Source organism: Sesamum indicum, linkage group LG15 (assembly GCF_000512975.1).
Source record: "Sesamum indicum cultivar Zhongzhi No. 13 linkage group LG15, S_indicum_v1.0, whole genome shotgun sequence".
In the NCBI taxonomy this organism is placed as follows: domain Eukaryota; kingdom Viridiplantae; phylum Streptophyta; class Magnoliopsida; order Lamiales; family Pedaliaceae; genus Sesamum; species Sesamum indicum.
The window spans coordinates 1,897,093-1,920,360 of record NC_026159.1 but is presented as its reverse complement, the minus strand read 5'-3'; the positions used below and the strand labels follow the sequence as shown (position 1 = coordinate 1,920,360).

The 23,268-nt window shown below is 36.8% G+C and overlaps 5 protein-coding genes across 7 annotated transcripts; all 5 read right to left on the bottom strand.

The window, feature by feature from the left end:
* Positions 98–6,246, bottom strand: LOC105177465 (uncharacterized protein At2g33490). Of its 2 annotated transcripts, none has more exons than XM_011100632.2 (10): positions 5,740–6,246; positions 5,103–5,175; positions 4,579–4,653; positions 4,151–4,212; positions 4,005–4,073; positions 3,211–3,239; positions 2,925–3,132; positions 2,604–2,834; positions 865–1,924; positions 98–649 (listed from the first exon to the last, which is right to left on the bottom strand). In XM_011100632.2, exons 1-10 carry the CDS (start codon positions 5,851–5,853, stop codon positions 639–641), a joined length of 1,932 nt encoding a protein of 643 aa, XP_011098934.1. In that variant the 5' UTR covers positions 5,854–6,246; the 3' UTR covers positions 98–638. The 2 variants fall into 2 exon arrangements, with proteins under 2 accessions (XP_011098934.1, XP_011098933.1); XM_011100631.2 differs by having other exon boundaries at positions 98–658; positions 5,740–6,244.
* LOC105177464 (NAC domain-containing protein 41) lies at positions 9,739–11,176 on the bottom strand. The gene is made up of 3 exons (XM_011100629.2): positions 10,697–11,176; positions 10,348–10,619; positions 9,739–10,235 (listed from the first exon to the last, which is right to left on the bottom strand). The coding sequence occupies exons 1-3, from the start codon at positions 10,866–10,868 to the stop codon at positions 9,957–9,959; spliced, it is 723 nt and encodes a 240-aa protein (XP_011098931.1). The 5' UTR covers positions 10,869–11,176; the 3' UTR covers positions 9,739–9,956.
* LOC105177463 (glycerophosphodiester phosphodiesterase GDPD1, chloroplastic-like) lies at positions 12,136–14,904 on the bottom strand. Its single transcript, XM_011100628.2, has 6 exons — positions 14,648–14,904; positions 14,395–14,582; positions 13,765–13,824; positions 13,138–13,515; positions 12,856–13,052; positions 12,136–12,729 (listed from the first exon to the last, which is right to left on the bottom strand). Exons 1-6 carry the CDS (start codon positions 14,742–14,744, stop codon positions 12,495–12,497), a joined length of 1,155 nt encoding a protein of 384 aa, XP_011098930.1. The 5' UTR covers positions 14,745–14,904; the 3' UTR covers positions 12,136–12,494.
* On the bottom strand, positions 16,680–19,077 carry LOC105177460 (double-stranded RNA-binding protein 3). The gene is made up of 4 exons (XM_011100626.2): positions 18,543–19,077; positions 18,165–18,418; positions 17,866–18,085; positions 16,680–17,776 (listed from the first exon to the last, which is right to left on the bottom strand). Exons 2-4 carry the CDS (start codon positions 18,408–18,410, stop codon positions 16,836–16,838), a joined length of 1,407 nt encoding a protein of 468 aa, XP_011098928.1. The 5' UTR covers positions 18,411–18,418; positions 18,543–19,077; the 3' UTR covers positions 16,680–16,835.
* Positions 19,269–23,262, bottom strand: LOC105177462 (probable protein S-acyltransferase 7). Of its 2 annotated transcripts, XM_011100627.2 has the most exons (5): positions 23,081–23,262; positions 22,055–22,237; positions 20,968–21,258; positions 20,249–20,482; positions 19,269–20,115 (listed from the first exon to the last, which is right to left on the bottom strand). In XM_011100627.2, the coding sequence occupies exons 1-5, from the start codon at positions 23,165–23,167 to the stop codon at positions 19,597–19,599; spliced, it is 1,314 nt and encodes a 437-aa protein (XP_011098929.1). In that variant the 5' UTR covers positions 23,168–23,262; the 3' UTR covers positions 19,269–19,596. The 2 variants fall into 2 exon arrangements, with proteins under 2 accessions (XP_011098929.1, XP_020554780.1); XM_020699121.1 differs by lacking the exon at positions 22,055–22,237.

Genomic DNA, 23,268 nt, shown 5'->3' with positions numbered 1-23,268 from the left:
GTGATTGATATATAAAATATTTGTTGTTAAGATGATGGCTGCTTGGTTTCACATTATCTGATCAAACTCCAACAAAACTAAAAATGAAAAAGAGAGATGAGAAATTACATATACAAGATATTGTTTGCAACTCTTAACAATTCCTGTAGTCAAATGGATGGCACAGACGAATAATAAGAGCCCCACCCCCGCTCCCACTGGGGTAGCGCATCAAAATGAAATACATATCCACCACAACCACCCAACTTGAAGAACAAAATGGTATACATCCCAACCTATAAATAATGCCAAAAACAGGACAATTTTGTAAGTAGTTTGCAAGTTTTTTTTACCAACCAGATACCCATAGTCACACATTCTTTCCGCCCCACCCACGCCAACAGAGTAACACGCCACAACCCACAAAAACCAGAGAAAGCAGAGTTACACCACATACAAAGCATAATAACTGCAAAATTGTGTTGTATTTTGGCTCTCAATGTAGTCGGATGAATTGATTTAGCAAGAGAAGGGGATTAATTCAAGGAAATACATAGAAACTATATTTACAGACATTTACCCAGCAAGAAACTCCCAAAATATACTCAGCCCTAAAAACTCAAAGAAGCCAAACATTCCACGGACAAATCCCAGAGAGTTCAGCTGCCACCTGCATCCACTGAAGTTCAGATCTGAATTCAGAAGATGACATGACAAGTATTTGACTCAAAAATATAAACCACCCATTTCGTTCTACCATTATGCCAACTTAATTGTAAAAATTTACTCTGAATGCAAGTAAAAAATTAGCAATGCATTCTTTGGCAAATGAATATAATATCTATGCAGAAGAGCTAACTACCATGATAACAGTATTCACTTCACCTCTTATTTGTCCAGAATTTGGTGGCTTCATGTTTGATAGGGATATTGGAGTTAGTGGAGGAGAAGCAACTTCTTCTGCCTTCTGCACAATTTCAGATGATTCCAATAGCTTACCTGACTGTAAAGCTGATGCCCTCTGACTACTAGAGGGTATTGAGAAACTTCGAGAAACAGTTAGTAGTTGTGGAAGTGGAAGTGGCGACCCTTCTTTTGATTGCCTTGAAGGATTCCTATTTGTTGGGGATACTTCTCGATTTCTGTTGACTAGGGGAGCAGAGTGCCCAAGGGCCACAACACTTCGCATGGGCTTGGAACTAAAAGAATCAGGGGGCCTAGGGAGCTCATGAAGCTCACTTATTTTGGGTGAAGATACAAGGGGCGGTGAAGCATTATGAGATACATTTACAAATGAGGGAGCCTGGGGACCAGATGCACGAGAAAGCAATCCAGAAACTGATTGAGGTGCTCCAGTGGAACTTATGGGTCCACTGGTAGGTAGGAGGGGCTTGTTGGATGATGGTTTGCTTGCTAAGGGACCAGAAAATGCCTGCCTTTTAATTTTCCGAGTATCAAGTCCACCCTGAGTTTCAAATTGTGGGACAGCAGCTCCCTCAGTGAGGGGGCGGGGTAGTGGGAGAAAGTGTTTGTTGTTGCTGGTCTCTTCAACGGCTATTTGAGCCTTTGAAAAACTGCGTGCAGATAAATGATCATCTATGGACTTCTTTGGCTTCTCAATGTTCAGAGGGGAAGAATGCCATGGATTTTTGGAGCTCTCAACAGGTAGTACAGTGCTGGACTGGGGTGCAGAACTACTTGGGACTGAACCCTTTGCATCAGCTGGAGTGGGCAGCACATGAGTATTAAGTTTCTGCACGGCAGTCCGCATTTCTCTAATTCTGTCAGAAGGGTCAAACTTCTCTGGATAGATTGGTGCAGAATGACTGCCCGCACGAGATCGTTGACTTGGTATTTCATCTCCTTGGCTTTTGCTACTGCCCATATGCACCTCAACATCTTTTACCTTAGGAGTTTGTGCGCTTGGAGCACCCAACTGATCCAGCTGCAGATCCCATGAAACAGGACCGCATGTTAACAATAACGCAGTTGAACTCGATATAGGCACATAAGTGACGGGAAAACACCAAAAGGAAACAGATATCCAGGCCATAGCTAATCAAAAATGCAAATAGCCAAAATGATTACAATTTGTTCATGGCAAGGAGTCAGACTTATACAACATTTGATAATACAACCACCACCATTCCTGTTATGCACTGGATCCTATTAACTCCGAAGAATTGAGAGATTGCTATGAAAAGTATTGCACAAACAGCAAGAAACTAATTGAAGTTTCAACAGAAACACTATGTTTTAAAAAAAAAAAATCACTAGGAATTCTTGAGAATCCTAAAGACAGCTTTCAGATACGAAACTAGTCAATCATGCTCTAAAATGAAAATTTAAGGTTAGCTTAACTAATCATAAATATACTTCTTTATTGTTTTACAGTTCTTGGTACTAAATGCTTTAGCAGTTACCACAGAAGGGCAACAGAAAAAATCTACTTGTATGTAGATAAAGAAGCAGGTGAACAATAAAAGAACTAGAAGTTTCAGAAAGGATAACTTAAGCTACAAACAATTGGAATCACTAATTCAGGTCAAGTAATTCATATCAAGGGTTAAAATTCAAAAGGTAAGTTAGCAACATAAGCCAAACAACTAGCAAATAAAACTCACCTCCATTGAGTTCCTCGACGTGCAAGCATTGTCTAGCTCGTGCTTGTTTTGTCTATAGTCAAAACTTAATTCACCATAATCATTAGTTTCAAAACTGTTTCCTTCATCATCACCTTTCTCCACTTCAGTCAATTCACTTAGCTCATAATCAATGTGTTGCTTCTCTGCAACATTTCTAATATGTGGTTCAACTGCTTCAAGAGATTGAAGTCCTTTCCGGAAAAAATTTAACTGTTTTCACAAAACAAGTAGAAAATCATCAAAACTTGAAATAGAATACAAAAGCTTATCAAACTTGAAATCATGAAAATACAAGAAAACCTGTGCAGCATGGTGACGAGCTGCTTGTGTTAATAGGCTCCGGCTTTGCCCTTGCTTCAATGATTCCACCCGAAAAATGCAGAGCCTTGCAACGTCGTCATATTCATCACAAACAACCTGCAATTGCTGTGAGGTGAAGGTCTCCCCTTTTCCATGTCTCGACTTTCCCTTTTCTCTAAATTGTCCCACCATGTATTCAAACATCTCCCTGTAAATCTTACATGAGATCAGTAAAATGTAACTCGCTAGAGAATATCCAGCTTAAAAATATGAAAATACCATATACCTTTTCTCGTCGCATTGCAACTTCATCTCCTGCACCAGTAAAGCATAGATCATCACCAATATTGGAATTAAACTAATGCACCAGCAAAGAGGTAAGTTTGCAAATTATACTATAGCATTGCAACAATAATATCACCAACGTAATTTTGCAGCATTGAAAGACTGGAAGTTTCCAGATGCAAATCAACCAGACATTGCAGATAAAATATCATAAAACTACTGAAAGCATCACGTGCCAGTTCAAAATTTAGTAGAGGGCCAGGAGAGTTATATACAGGCATTTGTTTTGCCAAAGCACCAAGCTATTTAATTAACAATGCTTAACTAATAGAGTTCACGATATAGATGGGATAGGTAAAGTAACAGTTTCTAGCAAACATGCTATCAACAGGAAGAAAAGAAGGTTTATGTTTAGAAAGCATATTGTGTCACCCATATATATCCATCATCCAGATCTTCACCTTCCAGCTTTCAATCATATTTTTATAGAGAACACATAACACGTCCCTTAAATTTCTGTTATGTCGATAGAGTTTTAAATAACCTTCTTAAAGCTTCACTTTAGGAGTTCCTGCCACATAAAAGAATATGTTTCTCCAAGAGAATGCATCTAAGCATATAATGTCAATAACCAAATCACCAATTCAAGTAAAAATTTTTGTGGTCCTGCATAACTTAACAACTAAATAAAGTCATCGGCTATCACAGAATCATCTTATAATGCACTAAAACTAAAAGACTTGAGATACAGATTTCATTCAAAATATTCTACACGCCAGGAATTGATATTCAAACCTCCACTTTCCGCAGCTCACTAAGAAGAGACTCTGACGGGTTTGTGATTGTCATGATAATATGGGACCGCTGGAAAGCAAAGAAAACTGAGTCATGATAAGTTCTCTGGCATATATAGAAAAGATTGGCATAGCAAAAAAACTAACATAGCTATCAACTAGTTTCTGAAGTTCAAGCTGCACTTTTCCAAGCATGGACAATGCTCCGCCTGCACCACCAAAGAAAAAGTATATGTTAAGTTCAGTAGCACCGTGAAAGAAAACTATATCCAGTTAGGTGCAGACCAAGCCTATATATGTGTTACATCACAACGAGCGCGTGCTTTGGATTCATGATTTTCCAACAGATGTATGGAACAATCTGAGTCACTGGCCTACCAGAAAATTCACTTAGGTGGAAAAATTATGTTTTCTATCATTAATTGCGCTGACACGGGACAAAAAGGACACAATAAATGAAACATCAATGTTCAAACTGGAGCGAGGTGGCTTTACTTGGCATATTTTGAAAACTTAACATTGCTGCCAAAGGACATTGAAAGTTGCTTAGAAGAAGAACAAATTAGCTCACTCACCACTTTGTCCATCATCATGCATTGCAGTTTTCTCCAGTAGACAATTCCCCATTTCCAACAAGGACTCAGAAAACTCTGAAAAAAGAAACATAAGGTTGATGATGAATTTCCTGCATTTCATGACAAATCAATGGAAATCGTCATATAGTCCATTACTAAAGTAAGAGGTATATGGCCAATGATCTCTAAGGAACATAATAAATTTTTAAAGTTTGCTTAGTGGGGAGACAATCAAGCTCAGGCCCTAATGAATGATCTAACATTTTGTTGCTGATTTACTGTGAGTTCTTCACTCAACTGATTGTAATCACATTTGCCAGATGGTTTAAACTTGTAGAGATTGCTATCAGGATTTAGAAAAACAAATAAACTTTGGAAGAAATCTTAAGTGAGATGGCAGATGTCTATACTATGAAGAGATCCTCCACAAACAGACATTGGCAACCATGATTTCAAAGTATCATCCTCCAGAATCATATATTTTAAAACTGAAAACCAGCTATTACAACATTTCAAACAAGTACCATATGCACTATTCGCTGTAGCAGCTGCAGCTGAAAGTAAACTATCATAGCACGTTCTCATGTCTTTCATATCCTGCAAACAAAGTACAGCAAATAAGACATGGTCGCATTGCAAGAAGCAGAACTGGCAGAGATATTTGCCATGCTATCAGAATTGTCCGTTAATTTACAAGGAGTTGTAATGATAACAACTAAGGCTAAGCACACAATCTTCACATGAGAAAAGCAAAAGCATAAAACAGCATTTACTCTTAGAAGTTGGCTTCTCGCCACCAATAAGTAATTCAACCAAACAAAAAATCTTACTCAACTTCCTCAAATATATCTAAATTGGAATACTAAATTAGGATCGAGGAAGACGAATTAGCTGGAATTCATGTTTGCCAACTTTATAATTTCTCAATTAGATGTCAAATTCACTTCTAGGGATAATTCGCACAAAACCGCCATGCCTAGTGGACAAAGCCGTCAACATTGGCATCAAATAAAGTAATGCACCATATTTATGCAGAAATTGACCCAATAAACTCAATTCATTAAAGTTGGAAAAAATGAAATTGAGATGCAGTAGAACTAAAGCAAAAGTCAAAAATAACATTGAATGAAAAGAGAAGAAATATAAGTAAATAAGATCCACCTTTGCTGCTTGAGTTAACCCATCAATATGCACCGAGATTTTGTGATCCCATTTTTCCTTGGGCTCGTTCTTAGTCAGCCCGAATTTTCTGAGCGTCCCCAAAGGCGATTTCATCTCCAAACTACCAACTCAACTCCAGGGTTTCCCTCCTCCGCGCAGACTTTGAGGGGAAAATACGAATTGAAGATGAATTAACTCAAAAAATTAACAAGCAGAGTCTATTTATTTTTCCGATTTCTTAAAAGAAAAAAAATGAAAAAGGATCAAAGAGGAGGAGTTGGGGAAAAATTAGAGAGACGAAAAAGGAGAAGAGAAAATTCTAACGTTGTGCGCCGAAATTGAAAAGGCAACTCTGCTGTTATAGTGACGACGGACCTCGTATATCTATCTAATGTTACTGTTAGGTAATTTCGGTTCGGTCAGACTGAAATCTCCTCTGCTGTTCCCTTTTCTCCAATCTTGTCCATTAAGAACTGAAGTCGCTGAAGAGAAACTTTTCTAATGGAAATTATTGTGAAAGGGCTAAAAAATTTCAAGTGTATTCAACCGCGTAGCAGAAGCCTTATCTGATTCCTAATGTACCATGAATTAAAAAGGATCCAATTTCTAATTATAATATCTGGGTGGGTGTAGTTTGACTAATTTGCCCTCAAGAACCTCCCTTTTGTGAAAATTTTAAGTTTCATTTTTGTGTTTAGTGTTTTTTTTTTTTTTAAATAAAAGCAATGATATAATTTAGTTTTTTTAATAAATCAATTACAATTATCAATATTAGATAATTATATGTAATCAATACTTGCTATTAAAATAGAATAACACTTACTATTAAAATATTCATGATCTTAGAGTCATGGACCTTAACTTGGACAAATGAGTTATACCTCATTGGCAATGTTTAGTGTTTTATTATATAAGATAAATTACAATCACATTCCCTAAAGTTTGACATAATTATAAATAAATTCTTTTTATTGACTAATGGGGTATTTGTAATTTTTCAAACAACAAGTGGTATTTATAATTATGTTGAACTTTAGGGAAGATCGTTGTAATTTACCCTTATTCTTATCTATGTTTCAACTTATAAAATTGCATTTGAATTAGTAAATTTCAAGTCCTTAATAACAAATTATTTTGATTTCTTTGAATAAATTCATTTTAATTTTAATTTTGAATCATTTTTGGTTAAACATTGATTTATATGAAATCATTTGAAAAACTATTTCAAACTTTTCTCTTAGATCTAAATCTATCTTCCAAATATAGCCTATAAATCTAAACGAAAGATTTGAAATATGTGATTTTGAAGAAGAAAGAAAATTGAAACTCATTTATTTTAAATTCTTAGCCAAACTGAAATTATATTTTCAATGGAAACTTTTTTTCTTGTGATTCCAAATAAATATTTACAAAAAATAGTTTTATGATAATGAAAGAAAGTGAGTTTTGAATATTATTGTTTATATAAAGAAAAGAGGTGGTACAGACACAAAATTGTTGTTTTGACATATCTGTATTAATTTTTTACGATCTCAAAAATACCTTACAATTGATAAATAACTTATTTAAAAAATTTACATTAACTTAGCTGCATAGTTAATATATTTTATATGTGTAAAAAGTAATGATTTTGAGAGAGGTGCACTGATTTTTTGAATCCAGAAAAAGTAGGATAAGATAAATAAGTTTTAAAATTTTATATTAACTTAACTTTATAGTTAATATATTTTAATTTAAAATAAAATTATTTATATATGAGGAGTGGTAAGTTGGAAAGGAACCCAAAACCTGCTGCAACACGGGATATGTGATATGATTTTATTCACATGGTCAAAGATAAATACTATATATAGTGGAGGAAAAAACACATGAATGTACACTAAATAATTTTATTTTATTGATCTCTAAATAAATAATATTTCATTGGAATATATCAAAAACTATATAAGGCCTCATTTTTCAAAATAAAATTCTTTAGTTAAACTAATAATAGAAGATAAACTAACTTTTAATTGAATAAATGATGTGATTATACATTAAATTTTATACTTTTTCAACTATTTTTTTATATATTTAAATTAGATGCTGAACATAAAATTATAGGCGTTCAAAATTAGACGCTCAACATAATTCAAACCAAAGATTGCCTTATTACGTATAGATGTTATCTATTTTCTTTTTTTTTTTTCTATTATTTATTTATTTATTGGATTGGATTGGGTTGGGGACGGGGGAATTAAATTAGAAGAGTCAAAAGTCAAAGATAGGTTGCAGAAGAGGAAGGGGAAGGAGAAGGTATATATATATATTATTGAGTAAATTGTAATCTATTTATCTGTGTTATGAAAAATAAGTAAATAGCCTCTTTATGAAAAATAAAATAGCAATTTACCCCTTTATGTTTTTTAAAATATGCAATTTATTTCTCTAAATTTTCAAAATTGAAGTAATTTATCTTTTTAGGCAGGGAGATAAAATATTTTATTTTTTAAAATACAGGAAATTAAATGTTATTTATTTTTTATATAAAAATAATTTATTTATTTTTAATATTATAAGAGGATAAATTACATTAAATCCTAGATTATAGGCTCTTCCTTCCTTGCGCTTTCAAATTTGAGCAAGAGAGAGAGAGAGAGAGAGAGGGAGTGAAGTGGGGTGAGTCACATGACTATTATAATTGAACATGATTATCCATTTTGACAACCTTATTAATAATTAGTTATTGAGGATTTTTTCAAACTGTTGTATTATTTTATTATAAACAAACTAAGTAACAAAAACGCTTCCTTTAAAATTTTATTATCGATTCATCATTTCTAATTATTCTTCTTAATATGCATATACATCATTTCTAATTCTATAGTTGATGGTTGGGCCTTTCATCTTTAACATTTTTTCTACTTGCTCACGACCCAACTTTCATTCAGGAACAATGGCTTCTCCTTCTCCAAATCTCTCTTTTATTTCCTCTTCTAACTCCTACACTACTACATACCTTATTCATTTCTCCTTTCTTTCAACTTGTATTTTATTTTATACAAATTATTCATCACTACTTTTTTAAATACAAAGCCAATATATATAAAGATATGGTAGTGGTGTAGGTGCCGAGAAGGTTGAGCAGTAGCTAGGTTCATGATTCAACTAGCTACGACATGTCCACTCCATACTCTGAGATTTAATGTACATATATAGTATTAATTAAGAGGGCAGAGGGCAGTGGCAGTGGGTTTTTATTTATATATATATATAGTTATTAGATGTTTAATTTTTGGTGGTTGTGCGGAGCGCCAACAACATTAATTAATTAGTTGTGCATGTGTTCCAAGTTGAAGAGTAGTACCAGTAATTTGCAATTTGCATTATGTGCTGCTGCTGATTCATTAAACTCCTATACATATAATTAAGCAATTAATTGGGAATCTTTGACATGTTTTCACATTATCCAAGTCTTGAGACCAACCTGTCTTGTTCACCTTCCAACATCACATGAAACCCATTTCCAAGAACAAATCATTAAACTCAAGAAATTCCCCAGTTATGGTCAAGATTCATTTCTCAGCCCTCTCTCTATATATGATAAAATTATATTTATTTATTTGTATAAATGAAAGATAATATTGAATTTCAATTAATTACAATATACAAGAGGGGAGTAGTGTGTATGGAATTAGGAACACAAGTAAATATATTTAATGGGATTATTAATTAATAGCTGGCTAGTAGTGATTAAATGTTGTTCTTTGCTTGTTGGGGTGGTGAAAGATGCCAATGCCAAACCAAACAACATGTGATGTGCAGATAGATGCCAATAACAATAACCACCACTATCTTCTTCTTTTTCTTGTCTCTGTGTGTGTATATATATATTACAGGGATCTTCTTTTAATTAAAAAAAGACGAAGAAGAAGAAAAATAGGAATTATAAAGAGTAGGGCAGCTAAATATCAATAGCTAAGGATCCTGTTCTGTCTTATTTCTTTTCTTTGGATGCTCTCTCTTTATTATTTGTGTTGCTTTCTGCATCCACTTTTTTCAATTTTACTTGCCAAAATCAATTGCCTTTTTCGAATAACATACATAGTCTTCAGATTCTGGCAATAATCAATGCTGCTTCTTTAACTTCAAAAATCATTCACTGCTTTCATCACAACTCATACTACTCTACCTTTTCCAATCCCAAAACCAAGACGCAAAAACTCAATTTTTAATCTTTATTTCCAGCAAGGGCTGGCTTGACTACTTGCTTCCTCATCTAATTCATTACAAGAGATCTCAGTAATCCCACTACAACAAGATGATGAACAACACGTTTGAGCAGATGAAAATCCCAATTCATTCTCCTCTCCCATCCTTAAATTCATATGATCCTTTGTCCGGATCCCCTGCAAAGTCCTAGGTTTTTTGATGTAATTAGCCACCTGATTTCTTGCTTTCCTCTTCCTTTGGTACACACGGCAAACAACCCAATCGCCCACTTGCATCATTAGTTTCTGCCAAGAAGCAGATATATAGTTTGAATAAACTCCAAAAATCCAACTCATATACAGCAAAAAGAAAAAAAAAAAATTGATGTTTGTAAATGTTTATGCAACCCAGCCAGACCTGAGCTAAAAAGAATGGTGTGGTGAAAGAGGCCACAAGGCAAAACTGATGCATAACCCATTGAGTTTTGAGTTGAGGGGACGTTTTCCCTTGATGGAAGAGGAAACACTTCTTGATCCCAATTAGTAGATTGGTTCCACTTCCGGGAGCCATAACTTGCTTGTCCTTGCCACTGGATTTCCAGTACCCACAATCGCTACTCATCAAACTGCATTTGTTCATAAAATTCATCTTTGTTTTGCAGAAGAAGTATCTCTTCTCCTTCAAGTCCCCTTAATGAAAGAGAAGACAGAATGAGTGGAAATTAAACAGCATAAATAGGGATTGGGAGTGAGAGATGAGTTCAAACCAGGCAAATCCCAAGGATTGGAGTGGAAAACGTCGACATGATCAGGAATGAGGGTGGGAGGGAGTGGTAAAGAGTAGAGTTTCCTCTTCAAGTAGTGAAGGAGCAGTTCTTGATCAGTGGGGTGAAATCTGAAGCCAATGGGAAGTTTGATAAGCGGCTGCTCAGTCTCCATCTTTAGAACGAGTGTAGTGTTTTTCTGCAAGGAACTCAGCTCTGTATTATTTTGTATTTGTATGTGTATGTGTATATGAGGGAGGAAGAGAGTAGAGAGAGATTGATAATGATATTGAAAGTGGAGGGAGGGAATGGGAATGGGGGTTGGGGATGTGGTTATGTGTGTTTGTGTTGTGGGGTATTTTTCATTTTGGGAAGAAACATGATGCACATTTGTGTGACTTATATATAAGGGAAAGGGATATCAAAGGTCCACTTGTTCCAATTCCAATTCTCATTCCCACCTTTACCTGGATGGGACAGACTCTTGTAATCTAAACTCCTTCCTTCATTGACCTGCAATTCCTACATATTTTTGTTTATTGAAACGTGTAACTAACAAGATGTATATGAGTTGAATAACGTGCTCACCTCACTCACCCAATCAATCTTTTATTTATTTCTTCATAAGATAAGATAAGATGGTTTCCTTGTATAACAAAATACACACGTTTTTTTTTTTTTTTTTAATTTGTATATTATTCTGTAATTGTAGTGGTCAACTGATTGGAAAATAGATGAAGGCGGGCAGGGGTGTCATACTCATTATTGTGTCCATCTAATAGGAAGATAATTTGTTTTAGAAATAATCAGTTGTTTGCATTGCAATTTTGATGAGAGGAGGATTTTTGCAGTTGCAGTTGGATGCTGATTTTGAAGAAGAGCCACTCGCTGCATTCTATTCTATGTTGTTATTAATTTATGTGTTTTGTTTTGGGTTAATAAGACGAAAACAACAACAACATCATCAATTTCTAGAATTTGGGTAATGGAAAGCACTAATGGTTTGGAGGGTATTTAATTATCTAGTCTAGTCTAGTCTAGTCTAGTTGTTCAAAACAACATTTGAATTCAGAAGACAAACGACCGGCCTATAAGTGCGTGCATTGTGTTGCCCATCCCCATCACGTACAATACTTGGAAAATTTTTTGGTCTGTTTTTATGTTTAGCTGTATTCTCAATTTCTCATTTCTCTATCTTCAAACCACTGGCTTCTTTTTGTTTCAAGTGAAAAATACACTAGTCCGCCGAAGCCAATTATTGTTCAAGATAGGCAGCTGGGTCAGGTGCACAGTCCACTCTTGTATTAATTTGACTATTCTGAATTTGGTGATATCATCAAAGAAGAACATTGATTTGTCTCTGCTTCATTTCTTTAAATAAAATTGACTTATTTGGATAATTGTCAACTTTGGCGATTGAGTTGAGCTTGCATTCAAGGGGGTTGGAAGGAAGTAATGATGAATGATTGAGATTAGAAAATGGTACAACAATTATCCCCCAGGATAGGAATGTTTACATTAACAGGGGTTGAAAAACTCTGAAAAAAGGACAAACCCTTGAGAGTTGGGCTTCAGCAGACACAATATCACTTTGTTCACTGCTATCTTCTCCCCTTACAAGTTATATAAATTCATCTACAGTAATCGAAACACACACAACACAGACACAGTCACAGTCACAGACCTCCATACTTGAGAACTTGAAGAAGCCAAAAGGGGTGGTATGTATACTCCTACAACTCCTCTAATATATCATACATGGGAGTCATGTTTGGAGTAAACCAACCAACGAATGAATGAATCATTGGTGCTGTACCAATTCAGGGATGAGCTTCAACAAGAATGCCAACTCCCTTTGCGAGAACTTAGGCCTGCTACCCTTTCCTTCCATCACTATCTCCTCCTCCTCTTCTTCACCTTCCCCACATGGCGGCTTCACCATTTTCGAAACTGCTTCTGCTATTTCTTTAACCAAATCCACAATCACTCCATCCACACCCATCAAATGTTGCATGTACACCGCTTCAGCCACATTACTGAAACCAAACAAAAACGTGTCATCACACTTTCTCTTTGTATTACTGAAACCAAACAAAAACGTGTCATCACACTTTCTCAACTATATTTGTTTGTTATTTGTAATTGGGAGTAGAAAGACTCACTTCAACTTCCCGTATGTCAGGAGAGAGAGCTTCAATTCTTTGATTTTGTTCACTGCCCCTGGATTTCTGAAGATACCCCTCACTTCAGAAACAATCCCGTGCAAACCACCTTCCACGCATAGTTTGATCGCTTCCTCCAAAGAATTCCTCCTCACATCATTGTAAATCTCATTTCCTCCATTGGTGAGGAAAAACACCTGGTTTCAATAATATCAGTAAACTACAACCAAACCAAAAGCTGTTTATTCAACATTTTCAAAAATCCAAGTTTAGCAAACTTACAGGGTAGGTGCCCTGAAGTTTCCTGACAAGCAGAGTGGCATCCGGTTGGAAGCTGGAAAATATGATAGGCCTTTCTTTGGCATGATCAAAAACAACTTCCAATATAGCTTGCAATACATGAATGAGATAGTCTTGTTGGTAAACAATATTATCGTCGAACTTCAATTCAATGTTGAACCCAAGAGAAGGATTCACTTTCTGAAATGCCTCTTGCAGTGTGCATGCGGGATCATCAGATTCCACCGTCCAATTTAAAATTTTGCCATCCTTTGTTTTCCTCAACAAAGTTTTCCCCTCCGAACCACCTTCTCTCTGAGGGCCGAACGTAAGAAACTCGGATAGAGACAATTCAGTGACTCTCTTTTCAAAGATTGCCCCCTGGAATTCATAGTTTTCAACTGTCATAAGAAATCTTAACAAAATTCTGCACCGCAAATTTTAATTTCACCTATTGAAAATTCATTCAGCTGGAAGTATTTGTTAGTAATACTTTTTTATTTTTTGTGCTGACTGCGGACTTAATTTGTCAATTGATCAAGTTTTCATAACAATAAATGCAATAGATCTATATCAAAAATAATTTTAATAATTCAAAAACATAATTTAAAACTAAAGAATTCTACTTACGTTATCTTCAGAGTAGATGAAGTTGTCGTGAAAAATGATGGGGCAGCCATCCCTCGTCACCTACAAAAATCAGAGTTGTATTTTTCACTTTCCTGTCTAAGACTCTTGTCCATTCAAGAGCAAGACGATAAACAGAGAATTCCATCCAAGCTTCGGGAAAGAAAAAAAAACAAGAAACGCAAAAACAAACTTATCAGTATCTTAATCGATTGGGTTGAGAAAGGGAACAAATTAAGACATCCTACAATCTTAAATTGATCAATCTAGTATCTGAAATCATCCCACCCCCCCACCCCCCCAAAAGAAAAGAGGGGAGGAACGAAAAAAAAGAAGAAGGAGGAGGAAATTTTCGTGATTATGAACACAAGAGTTAATAATGACGAAGCTGTTCAATTTCTATTTTTATAAAGTGAAAACAAATTTTAACCAAGCGGATAAGTTTTTGATATCCAACTTGGGAAGGATAACAAGTAATTGTCCTTCTTTTTACCAGTTAAAACAAACGTACGCGGCGAGGGAACACCGGTTTCACAAACATCAACTTAAAACAGAAAAAAGAAAAGAAAAAAAATAATCATATTGAGAAGTTACATATATACCACCGGGAAATCGGAAAATCATATTGTATACCTGAACGTCAAACTCGATGAAATCAATGGGGTGTTTTCCGGCAGTGTTGAAGGAAAGAATCGTATTCTCTTTAATCGCTTTCATCCTCAAATCCGATGACTGCAACATATTCATCCCATTCCCCCTGTGTCCGATCACCAAAAATTTGGGTTCCTTAAACAAAGTTGTCGCCCTCCCAACGTCCACGCCTGCAAATTAAGCAGTGGGCATCAACACACGTAAAAACAACAAGAATAAAGAATAAAGAAGGTACCTTTGGGAAAACGGGAGGAGTAGAGAGAGAGGGAGGCATTGTCGGGAACTTGATCAAGATTGGGAACATCGGAAACATGAACAGCTTTGAGAGCCATTGTTGAGGTAGAGAGAGAGAGAGAGAGAGTTGAGGATGAGAGGAATGGATAGAACGGTAATTGTCGAATTGGTTGTAAGGAAAAGAGTATGATGAAGGGGGGGCTATTTATATTTAAGGAGCGTAGAGGTAGAGGTAGAGGTAGAGGAGGAGAAGGGGATCTCCCTACCTCGAATATTCGGTTTTTCCCATTCCCCTTATGTTTATGCTTTTGGATATTCTTTTCCCTTTAATTTTTTTTTAAGACAACATATTGGTTGGAATGGTTGAGGCGTTGCGTGCATTTCTCACTACCATTATTCTATTATTTAATTTTTTTGAAAATAGTTGACTTGAGATACTTTGATAATATGTTTTATTTGATAATAAATTACTACACAACTTTTTATCTCCCAATTAATGTAACAATTCAAACTAGCCAAATATTAGAGAAAATCATTATGATTTTTATCATCAAATTAAAATTCAATACTTGTATAATTGGTGCCTAAAATTTAATTAGTACCAAATAAAAACAATTGATGATGGTGAAGTGAATAATACTAGTATTGGGGTGAGGTGATGTGGATTCCATGGGAATGGGTGCGTAAAAGTGGTGGAGTTGGACTCTCTCAACAATTCTAAACGCCTTCTACACCTCTCTACATAGCAAGAAGAGGAAAAGTGTAGAGATTGGTGGAGGTATAGCTACATCATCACTTGTTTTAATACTTATTATAATAAAAATACAACCAATACCAATACTTATTAGAATTGGAAAAGAGTCAAATATATATATATATATGTTATTAACTTAATAGAGTAAATTATTGGTTTTTTTTGTTTATAAAGGATAAGGTAGAATGTGGTGATGACATAGATCTTAGGTGGTGGGATATAATTATTCGTTGCAAATGCACACAACGCGTCATCTATGTGGATCCACACCTTAATTCCCAATATTCCTACTAATAAAAATAAACAATAATACGCATCTCATCCATATCACACCTCAATCTCATGTGTTCCCACAACCACTTCAATTGCCCAACCCCAAGCCCCATCCCACATATTCCTCATCCCATTAAACACAAATTCAAGCCCAAGCCCAAGCCCCATCCCAGATAACCCATTGCATCCATTTACCAAGACTACAAGACTTGGATCCATATTTCCAAAATGAGTGGGTTTCTTGGGCCAGACGACAATTTAATGTTGGCCCCCTTCCTTTTAATTGCACCATTAATGTCCTTTAATTGCACCATTAATGTCTTTATTGGTGTCCCCTACAACTGCATATTATTTCGAAAAAGGGTGAACCCATCTTTCAAAAATACCCATTTTATCCCCATGTTCCAACCCCTAGTTTTATATTACACCAAGTAGTGGAAATCTAGGAACTACATAGTGATTGCAATTGTGACTGGTGTGGCATATGGGGGGGAAAATGTTCATATGCAGATACAGATGCAGTGCAGGAGAGATATATTCCTGCCTCCATACTTAGTCACTCAGTCAAGAAGCATTTAAAGAAGAGAGAGAGAGACACAGAGAAATCCATCTCCAATCCAAATCTGCTTCTTCTTCTTCTTAGCTCTCTACTATACAAGATGAGAGGAGAGAGGAGAGAGAGAGAGAGTATTAATTGGTGAAGACAGAATTCATTAATTTCTCTGCCGTGTAAATTAAATGGGGTTGCATTTATCGCTGCAATTGTCTCTGCTTACTCCACACCCCTTCTTTCATTGCTCATTGCTACTTGCTAGTTGCACATCTGCATTCAACCCACTTCCCCAGATCTCATTTAATGCCCCCCATTCCTCTTTCCACCAACCCAATTAATATCTCTCTCTCATCATATCTTACCTCTTTACTACCTTCTCTCACTCTCTCCCACCCAACTACTTTTTATTATCTTCTATTGCTGCCTACCACTAATTCATCATACAAAAATGTATCATCCTCATCATAACTCCCACCAAAACACTCTACTTTAACCAACAACAACGGTTTAATCACTCCCACTTACAACACAATATTGCTGCTACTACTGCTAATGATGTGCCTTTCATTTTTCTTTTTCTTTTTCTTTTTCTTTTTATTCTTCTTTTTCTCATAACTTTAGCTTGCTCAAACTAGAGGCTAACTCTACCGACGATGATGATGGACTTGAAGTTGATGGTGGTGAAGCAGAAGCACCCTCTTTCGTTGATGTGGAGGACCTCAGCCTTACTGGTGGAGCCGCGCATACTGGAATCACTGACCTTATTTGAACTTCTGGTGCAATCCTCACTCCACTAAACCCGGGCCTTCCCGTTTGGCTACCACATGATGTTGAGGAACCCTTGAATTCAGGAATCGCCGTCTGGGATGGAGTTATTGGATCAAGAATATTGCTTCCTTTATGGGTTCTTGAACTTTCTGCTGCCTCATCAGGCAAGGGAAAGTTGAGGTTCCTCCAACTAGGCAATGCAAATGGATTGTAAACTGCTTTTCCTCCGTAAAAAATTGAACTTGAATGGCTGCGACCACTTACCGTTCCTCCATACTTGTTCTTGATTGCCTCTGATATCTTACTAATCCATTCAAGATCATCCCTTTGATGCTCATCAAACAGGGGTGATGGCGTTTCTTGAATTTTAACTTGTGAACTTCCCATTACTTGCAGCGGGCCAAGACTTGTTATTGATTGGTGGAGTGGTGGACATTCTTTTGATAAAATTGGAGGAAAGATTTTGGACATAGTTCTGGGTGGGGGAGGAGGTAGCAAAGACAGAAAGCTATTCGGTTTTTGCTTACAACTTTGTAAACTAGGATCCAGAAATGGATCCATGAAATCCCACGGTCGTTGCTGGGCACTAGTAGTGTTGGGATTATTGTCTCTATGAGGTCTCTGCATCCGTCCTCTTGGTTGATACTGATCCCTCCTTCTAATCACTCTGCTTTCCTCTCTGCGGCCAAGAGTTGAAAGCACCCTTGCCACAATTACATGGTCCTGATCTTCACGTTGCTCGGTTTCTTTACTAGTCTGGGTGAAAGAACCCAAGTTTGGCACTGGGCGAGAAGAATGAAATATTAATCATGCAAACAACTAGTGTACCAATAAACGGTGGAAATGAGAGAGTGAAGAAAAAATCACTCACTTCTTTTCAATGCAGACCAAGCAGCTATTGCAGCATTCTTCTCTGCTTGTTTTTTAGTCTTTGCTGATTCACCAGTGAAATTCATGCCGGCAAGCTCTACAGTACTAGTGAAAACTGGTGAATGACCAGGGCCTGATCTGATTGTGGTGTATATTGGAAGTTTTAAGCCAGCTCTATGAGCAGTCTCCTGAAGAAGATTCTTGTACACTCCAGTTTCATCCTATGTTATATAAGTATAGATTAGGAGGAGGAGGTAGAAAACACAAGAAAACTCATACGCTATTGTCAGAAAAACTTACAAGAACTCTTGCGGTTAAAGACCTTGAAGGGCCTCTGGTAGATAGTGAATTGAGAGCCACCTCAGCGGCGGCGTGCTCCGCCTGCCTCAAAGTGGTGGAATAAGTGGGGCTTTCGAATATCTCACCATTGAAATTAACGGAAGCTTTGAATCTTGGGGCGTGGTCAGGGCCTTCTCTGATGCAGGCGTATGAAGGGAGATTGAAACAACTTCTTTGAGCAAGCTCCTGGAGTTGATTCTTGTACATTGTGTGTGCTATGTATGGAAAAACGAAATAAGAAAGACATGAAGAAACTTGAATGATAATAATAATAATAGGGATGGAGGGAAGAAAGAGCAATGTACAAAAAAGAGAAAAGAATGGAATTTACTCACATACCTCAATTGACTTATTAGCTCTCCAACATAAGCAAACAAGATTTTTCCGTGAGAGAGAGAGAGAGAGGGGGGAAGCAAAAGAAGTAGAGAAGAAGGCGACCCGCTGATTTGGAAATCTTTGGTTTGGGAAAACTTTTGCGCTTAATATTACACCCCCCGAAACCGAATAACTAGCAGCAGCTCCCTGTTCTGAATTAGATTTTCAGGCAGACATTTAATCAATCGGCCTTCCCACGCGTTCCCCCTCCCCCCTCGATAAAAGGGTAAGTAAATCACAATAATAACTCCTGGATGGTTAGCAGGCGGCCTTCTGTACATTGACTTTACTGCTACACAATTAATTATATAAAATAATATATTGACCACCATCCAACTATTTCAGTATTTCGCCCATCCTAAATTTATATTGTGGCGCGTTTTTAACATGGCCTATAATAAGATCCCCCCTAGCTTGACGCCACCCGACCAAATGCTACTTCCCTCGTCTCCCTTATTCCTAAGCTTTTTATGCCCCACTTAAATCCTTGTAATAATTAAATGAAGGGTTATTCATTTATCAGTGAGTGTTTAAACAAACTTCCCCCAAGAGCAACTACGATATTGCTGATCTTAATCCACGACTTGCAAATTACAAGTTTTTTTCTTCCGGCCATTCCTTCACATTCACAATACATTAATATTGACAATCCTTCCTTCATCTACTCCAATTCTTCAATCAGACAATGTGAAATCAGAAAAACTTACAGCCCACAGGAACACGAGAAGCACAATCAATGGTCAACACAAGTACAGTCACACTGGGGCAGATAGAGAGACAGGGAGAGAGATAGGATCAACTATAACTAATTCAACAAATACAATACAGGATTAGGGATAAGAAAGCAACCCTCATACCACAAACATTCCTTCTCCTAAAGCAATACCCAAATAACACTTCTGCACACCCCATCAAAGCCAAGTCCAACATCATGCAACTAATCACCATAGTTCAGACTTTCACAACATACCAAACATCAACAAATGGGTTCTCCCCCAGCATGCAAATGATTTGTATGTCATAACTTGGGTTCTGTTGATCGGACGGTGCTGCTACTCCCACCTGTTCGGTTCGGTTCACCCATTCTAGATGCCAAAGCAAGGACTTCCGGTGACATTTCCCAGCTACCACTTTTCCTTCCCCAACTTGAACGCCTCGGATGTATTCCTGCACGATCACCCTCGTCTACTGTAGTCCTTATCTCTGGGGACATTTCACCTAATCCACCATCCTTTCCGTTTAAGCCATCATTATCGCTCAATTGGCCTTCAGGATGATCTAACACAGAACCAACATCTCCCCATACTGCTTTCCTTCCCATCTCAATGTCTTCTACTGCTTTACCCATATTAGGACTAACAAAACCACCAGCTACAGATCGAGCTGGTAAAGCAGGTTCTATCGGTACCTTAGCCCTAAAATTGTTCTTTGATGGAGGTGTAGGGCCACAAAATATCTCTTTGAAGTTCTCCAATACTCCTTTGTTGTAGGGATTGGCACGGCGATCATATCTATATCTAAAATTCTCATAAGTAGTCTGCAAACGGCATACAGAACTTATTGTTACTCCAAAAGAAACAATTTCCAGAATGCACTGAAAAGGACACAAAGTTATAACTTAAGTGCATAAACAAATAGCAGTTTTTTTCAAGAGTAAGACAGGTTCTGACCTGATTTGTACTGATAAGATACAGATGGAATGCAGTAAGACCTCCAACAAACCAAACAGCTATAAAGGTATAGACAATTAAAACAATGGAAGCAGGGGTCTTGATCATTGCTCTCCATATTGATGTCTGCTCAGTATCCATGATTCTCTTAATGTAAACCCAGCAGAAACCAAAGACATATATGCAAAGTAGCGTTGTCGAGAAAACAAACATGAAGAAGAACCGGTAGTTTCTCTGCATCACAAATTGTCAAAATTCAGAGTGTAATGTAAAACTGCATCAACCTTACAACAAGACATAAACCATAAATTGGATTGTCAGAGATGAGCAGAATGAGTGAGCTACAAAATGGGAACATAATCAGTTACCTATAAAGCTAATACCAGAACTATTATATACAAGAGGCAAAAATAAAATATAACAACAAATACTGCAAACAAAGATCTACTCAGCTAGCAACTTAAAACCAGAAGAACAACTAGTCAACTTGATACACAGTTTACAGGGCTTTGGGTGCCACAAAGCAACAAAGAATGAAGCAAACTCAGTAGTTCCTTCTGATTCCTGGAACTCCCCAGACCAAAATGGTCCTGGTTCAAAATGTGCATCATACTCAAACCAGCTTGGATCTTCACAATCAGGTTGAGGTCACATAAAATGAGGTAAGGAACATTTCACTATATGATTGTCAAAATTTTGTAAATAGATACATATCTTACCAATCCTATGCACTGTCCAACCCAGGGGCAATGATGGTCAAACCGTTCAACACAGTTATTGCATATTGAACAGTGAGAGCAGCGGGGAGGTCGATAAAGCATGCAGGTGTCGCAATACTTGATCTTCACTGTAATGCCATTAACTTCCACTTCCTTAATGCGAGGCAAGCGCAACTGTGGTGTTTGAGCTCCTTCTACGCTACCATCATAGCCTTCGGGTTCTGGTGGGTGTGCATTTCGTGGAATTATACCTGGATCTCTGCCAGATGTTAGCAAGAGAAGAACTAAATCCTGCAAGTTAAAGAAGGAAAGCTATTAAGCATGAGGATATAAGAAGTAATGAACAGAGGATCTTGCCTCAAAGAGACCTAAGTCTAGTCCTTACAAGATGTAATGTCAAAAAGGGAGCAAATTGAAGCTTGGTATTAACTGAGAATGCTATGATATTTCTCATACTGAACAAGTGATTCGCAATCTGCCTCCAGGATAAAGGTAAAAAAGTTCTAGCCTACTAGTTCATTAAAGTATAATGACAACTACCATAGCACAAAATCGACACACGAGTTGAACAGTGGATCACCGGTTGTAGTTTTGAGCAATTTATCTATGTTACCCATCACTCTGTAACTATAGAATGCAAAGTTTGCATTTCTAACCTTGACCTGATTTTAGAGGCAGTCAGAAAGGCCTATAAGCACAGCAAAATCACCATATAAAAGGACAAATGATCCTGACTGGTCTAGCACAATAAAACTCTCTTACAAGAAAACTTCCTACTATCTTGAATGCCACAATAGCAACAGGGAGGAAGCAGTGGGACTGTAGAGTAAAGCAAACAGCGTTTTGATCGAGATCTCTTTCTTCGCCCATTGGTCTAATTTCACTAAGTGAAATGCGTGGAGAACAAGCTGGAAAACATTACTTGAAGCATGTCATCATAATTATAAAACCTCCCAACTCTTGGACAAAAGTTACGATCTAACCATTTAATTCTGTACAGAAGACACATATTCAACACTTTTCTTAGGAGCACATGTTTCTTTGTCCATATGTGTCTGTGTGTGTGAGAGAGAGAGAGAGAGCATACATAAAATGTGAAAACTATGGCGATAACCATTATTGAAGTTCCCCAGTGATCAGTAAAATCATCCATTAACTTTCTAGCAACAAAGACACAGAAAACAGCCACTGGAGCCACGATCAGGAATATAGTGAGGGCCAGGGACCTGACATCTGGTCCAAAAATAAACCTTCCTTGAAGAAAAAATTTCTGCAACAAGAAAAGTAAGCCAACGTTCAAAAAGCCTAAACCAGAATGACAAGCGTTATCCAGAATCAACATAATGAATGTACGGGTTTTGGTTTAGCAATTTTAAAAGCAATGCTTCTCATTTCTACAAAGCAATTAGCAGCCCACAGGGATCAATGGTAAAAAGAATATGGTGAAAAACTGAAATAAGAAAAAGTAAATGAGCTCATGGGCTTAACACATAACTCTCATCTCAACTTACCAAGAATGAACTCTCTTTATGGTTTTACCAAAATATAACTAAGGTCGGTAGGAATCAGACAAGGCTGCACGTTGTAAAGGCCCATCACATCCAGAAGTAAAATTAGTTTACAACGAAGAAATGACAAGTTTATGATTTTCCAACCAAAATGCAGGTTGATTTTTAATAAGCTACATTCAGGTTCACTAGTAGAAGCTCTACATAATTAATCATAGAGGAACTCACACAAAAAACATGCTCCCTTTATCTTTGAAGAAACCCACAAGTATCAAACAAGATTACAACTTTCTGAGCACCAACCAACTGAATTAAATCGAGGAAAGGATTAAAGGGGGAAAAACTTGCCCCGAACCAAGTACCAAACGAGAAGAATGCAAATGAATACCCAAATTTTTTTTTTCATTTTTTTCTTCTCCTTAGAAGACTCAAATCAGGAAACATAAGCAGAATAACCCAATGTTGCAGTGGAGAGAATCCACCAACAATTTAAAATCGTCTTAAAGAAGCAAGGAGAAAAAATGAGCATAAAGCGCAGCAGTAATAAAGGAGAAACAATGGCATGAATCTAAGAAAAGTAGAAAAGAAAGATGAATAAAACTGACATTGGAGCCTTTCCAAGTCTCGTAAATCATGAGCACATCCGACCCGTTTGTGGACGGATCTGATCGATGAGGAGGAACAGCGTACATTTTGATTTGTGAAATTATGGACAGTGAAGCTGAAATGTGAAGAGAGAAACCCTAGTAGAAGCAATAAATAAGCATAGAAGGAAGCAGCAAAAGAGGAGGGG

Coding starts and splice junctions, on each gene's coding strand:
- LOC105177465 (XM_011100631.2), bottom strand. CDS start 5,853: ATGAAATCGCCTTTGGGGACGCTCAGAAAATTCGGGCTGACTAAGAAC. Junction 5,176..5,739: donor GGTTAACTCAAGCAGCAAAG/GTGGATCTTATT, acceptor CTTTGTTTGCAG/GATATGAAAGACATGAGAAC. Junction 3,240..4,004: donor GTGAGCTGCGGAAAGTGGAG/GTTTGAATATCA, acceptor TTACTGGTGCAG/GAGATGAAGTTGCAATGCGA.
- LOC105177464 (XM_011100629.2), bottom strand. CDS start 10,868: ATGGAGACTGAGCAGCCGCTTATCAAACTTCCCATTGGCTTCAGATTT. Junction 10,620..10,696: donor CAATCCTTGGGATTTGCCTG/GTTTGAACTCAT, acceptor TCTTTCATTAAG/GGGACTTGAAGGAGAAGAGA. Junction 10,236..10,347: donor CACCATTCTTTTTAGCTCAG/GTCTGGCTGGGT, acceptor GCTTCTTGGCAG/AAACTAATGATGCAAGTGGG.
- LOC105177463 (XM_011100628.2), bottom strand. CDS start 14,744: ATGGCTCTCAAAGCTGTTCATGTTTCCGATGTTCCCAATCTTGATCAA. Junction 14,583..14,647: donor CTCCTCCCGTTTTCCCAAAG/GTACCTTCTTTA, acceptor CTTAATTTGCAG/GCGTGGACGTTGGGAGGGCG. Junction 13,053..13,137: donor AACTTCAGGGCACCTACCCT/GTAAGTTTGCTA, acceptor TATTGAAACCAG/GTGTTTTTCCTCACCAATGG.
- LOC105177460 (XM_011100626.2), bottom strand. CDS start 18,410: ATGTACAAGAATCAACTCCAGGAGCTTGCTCAAAGAAGTTGTTTCAAT. Junction 18,086..18,164: donor CTTTAACCGCAAGAGTTCTT/GTAAGTTTTTCT, acceptor TATATAACATAG/GATGAAACTGGAGTGTACAA. Junction 17,777..17,865: donor TTGGTCTGCATTGAAAAGAA/GTGAGTGATTTT, acceptor CTTCTCGCCCAG/TGCCAAACTTGGGTTCTTTC.
- LOC105177462 (XM_011100627.2), bottom strand. CDS start 23,167: ATGTACGCTGTTCCTCCTCATCGATCAGATCCGTCCACAAACGGGTCG. Junction 21,259..22,054: donor CCATAGTTTTCACATTTTAT/GTATGCTCTCTC, acceptor TTTAACTTGCAG/GATTTAGTTCTTCTCTTGCT. Junction 20,483..20,967: donor TTGGACAGTGCATAGGATTG/GTAAGATATGTA, acceptor TTTGTGATGCAG/AGAAACTACCGGTTCTTCTT.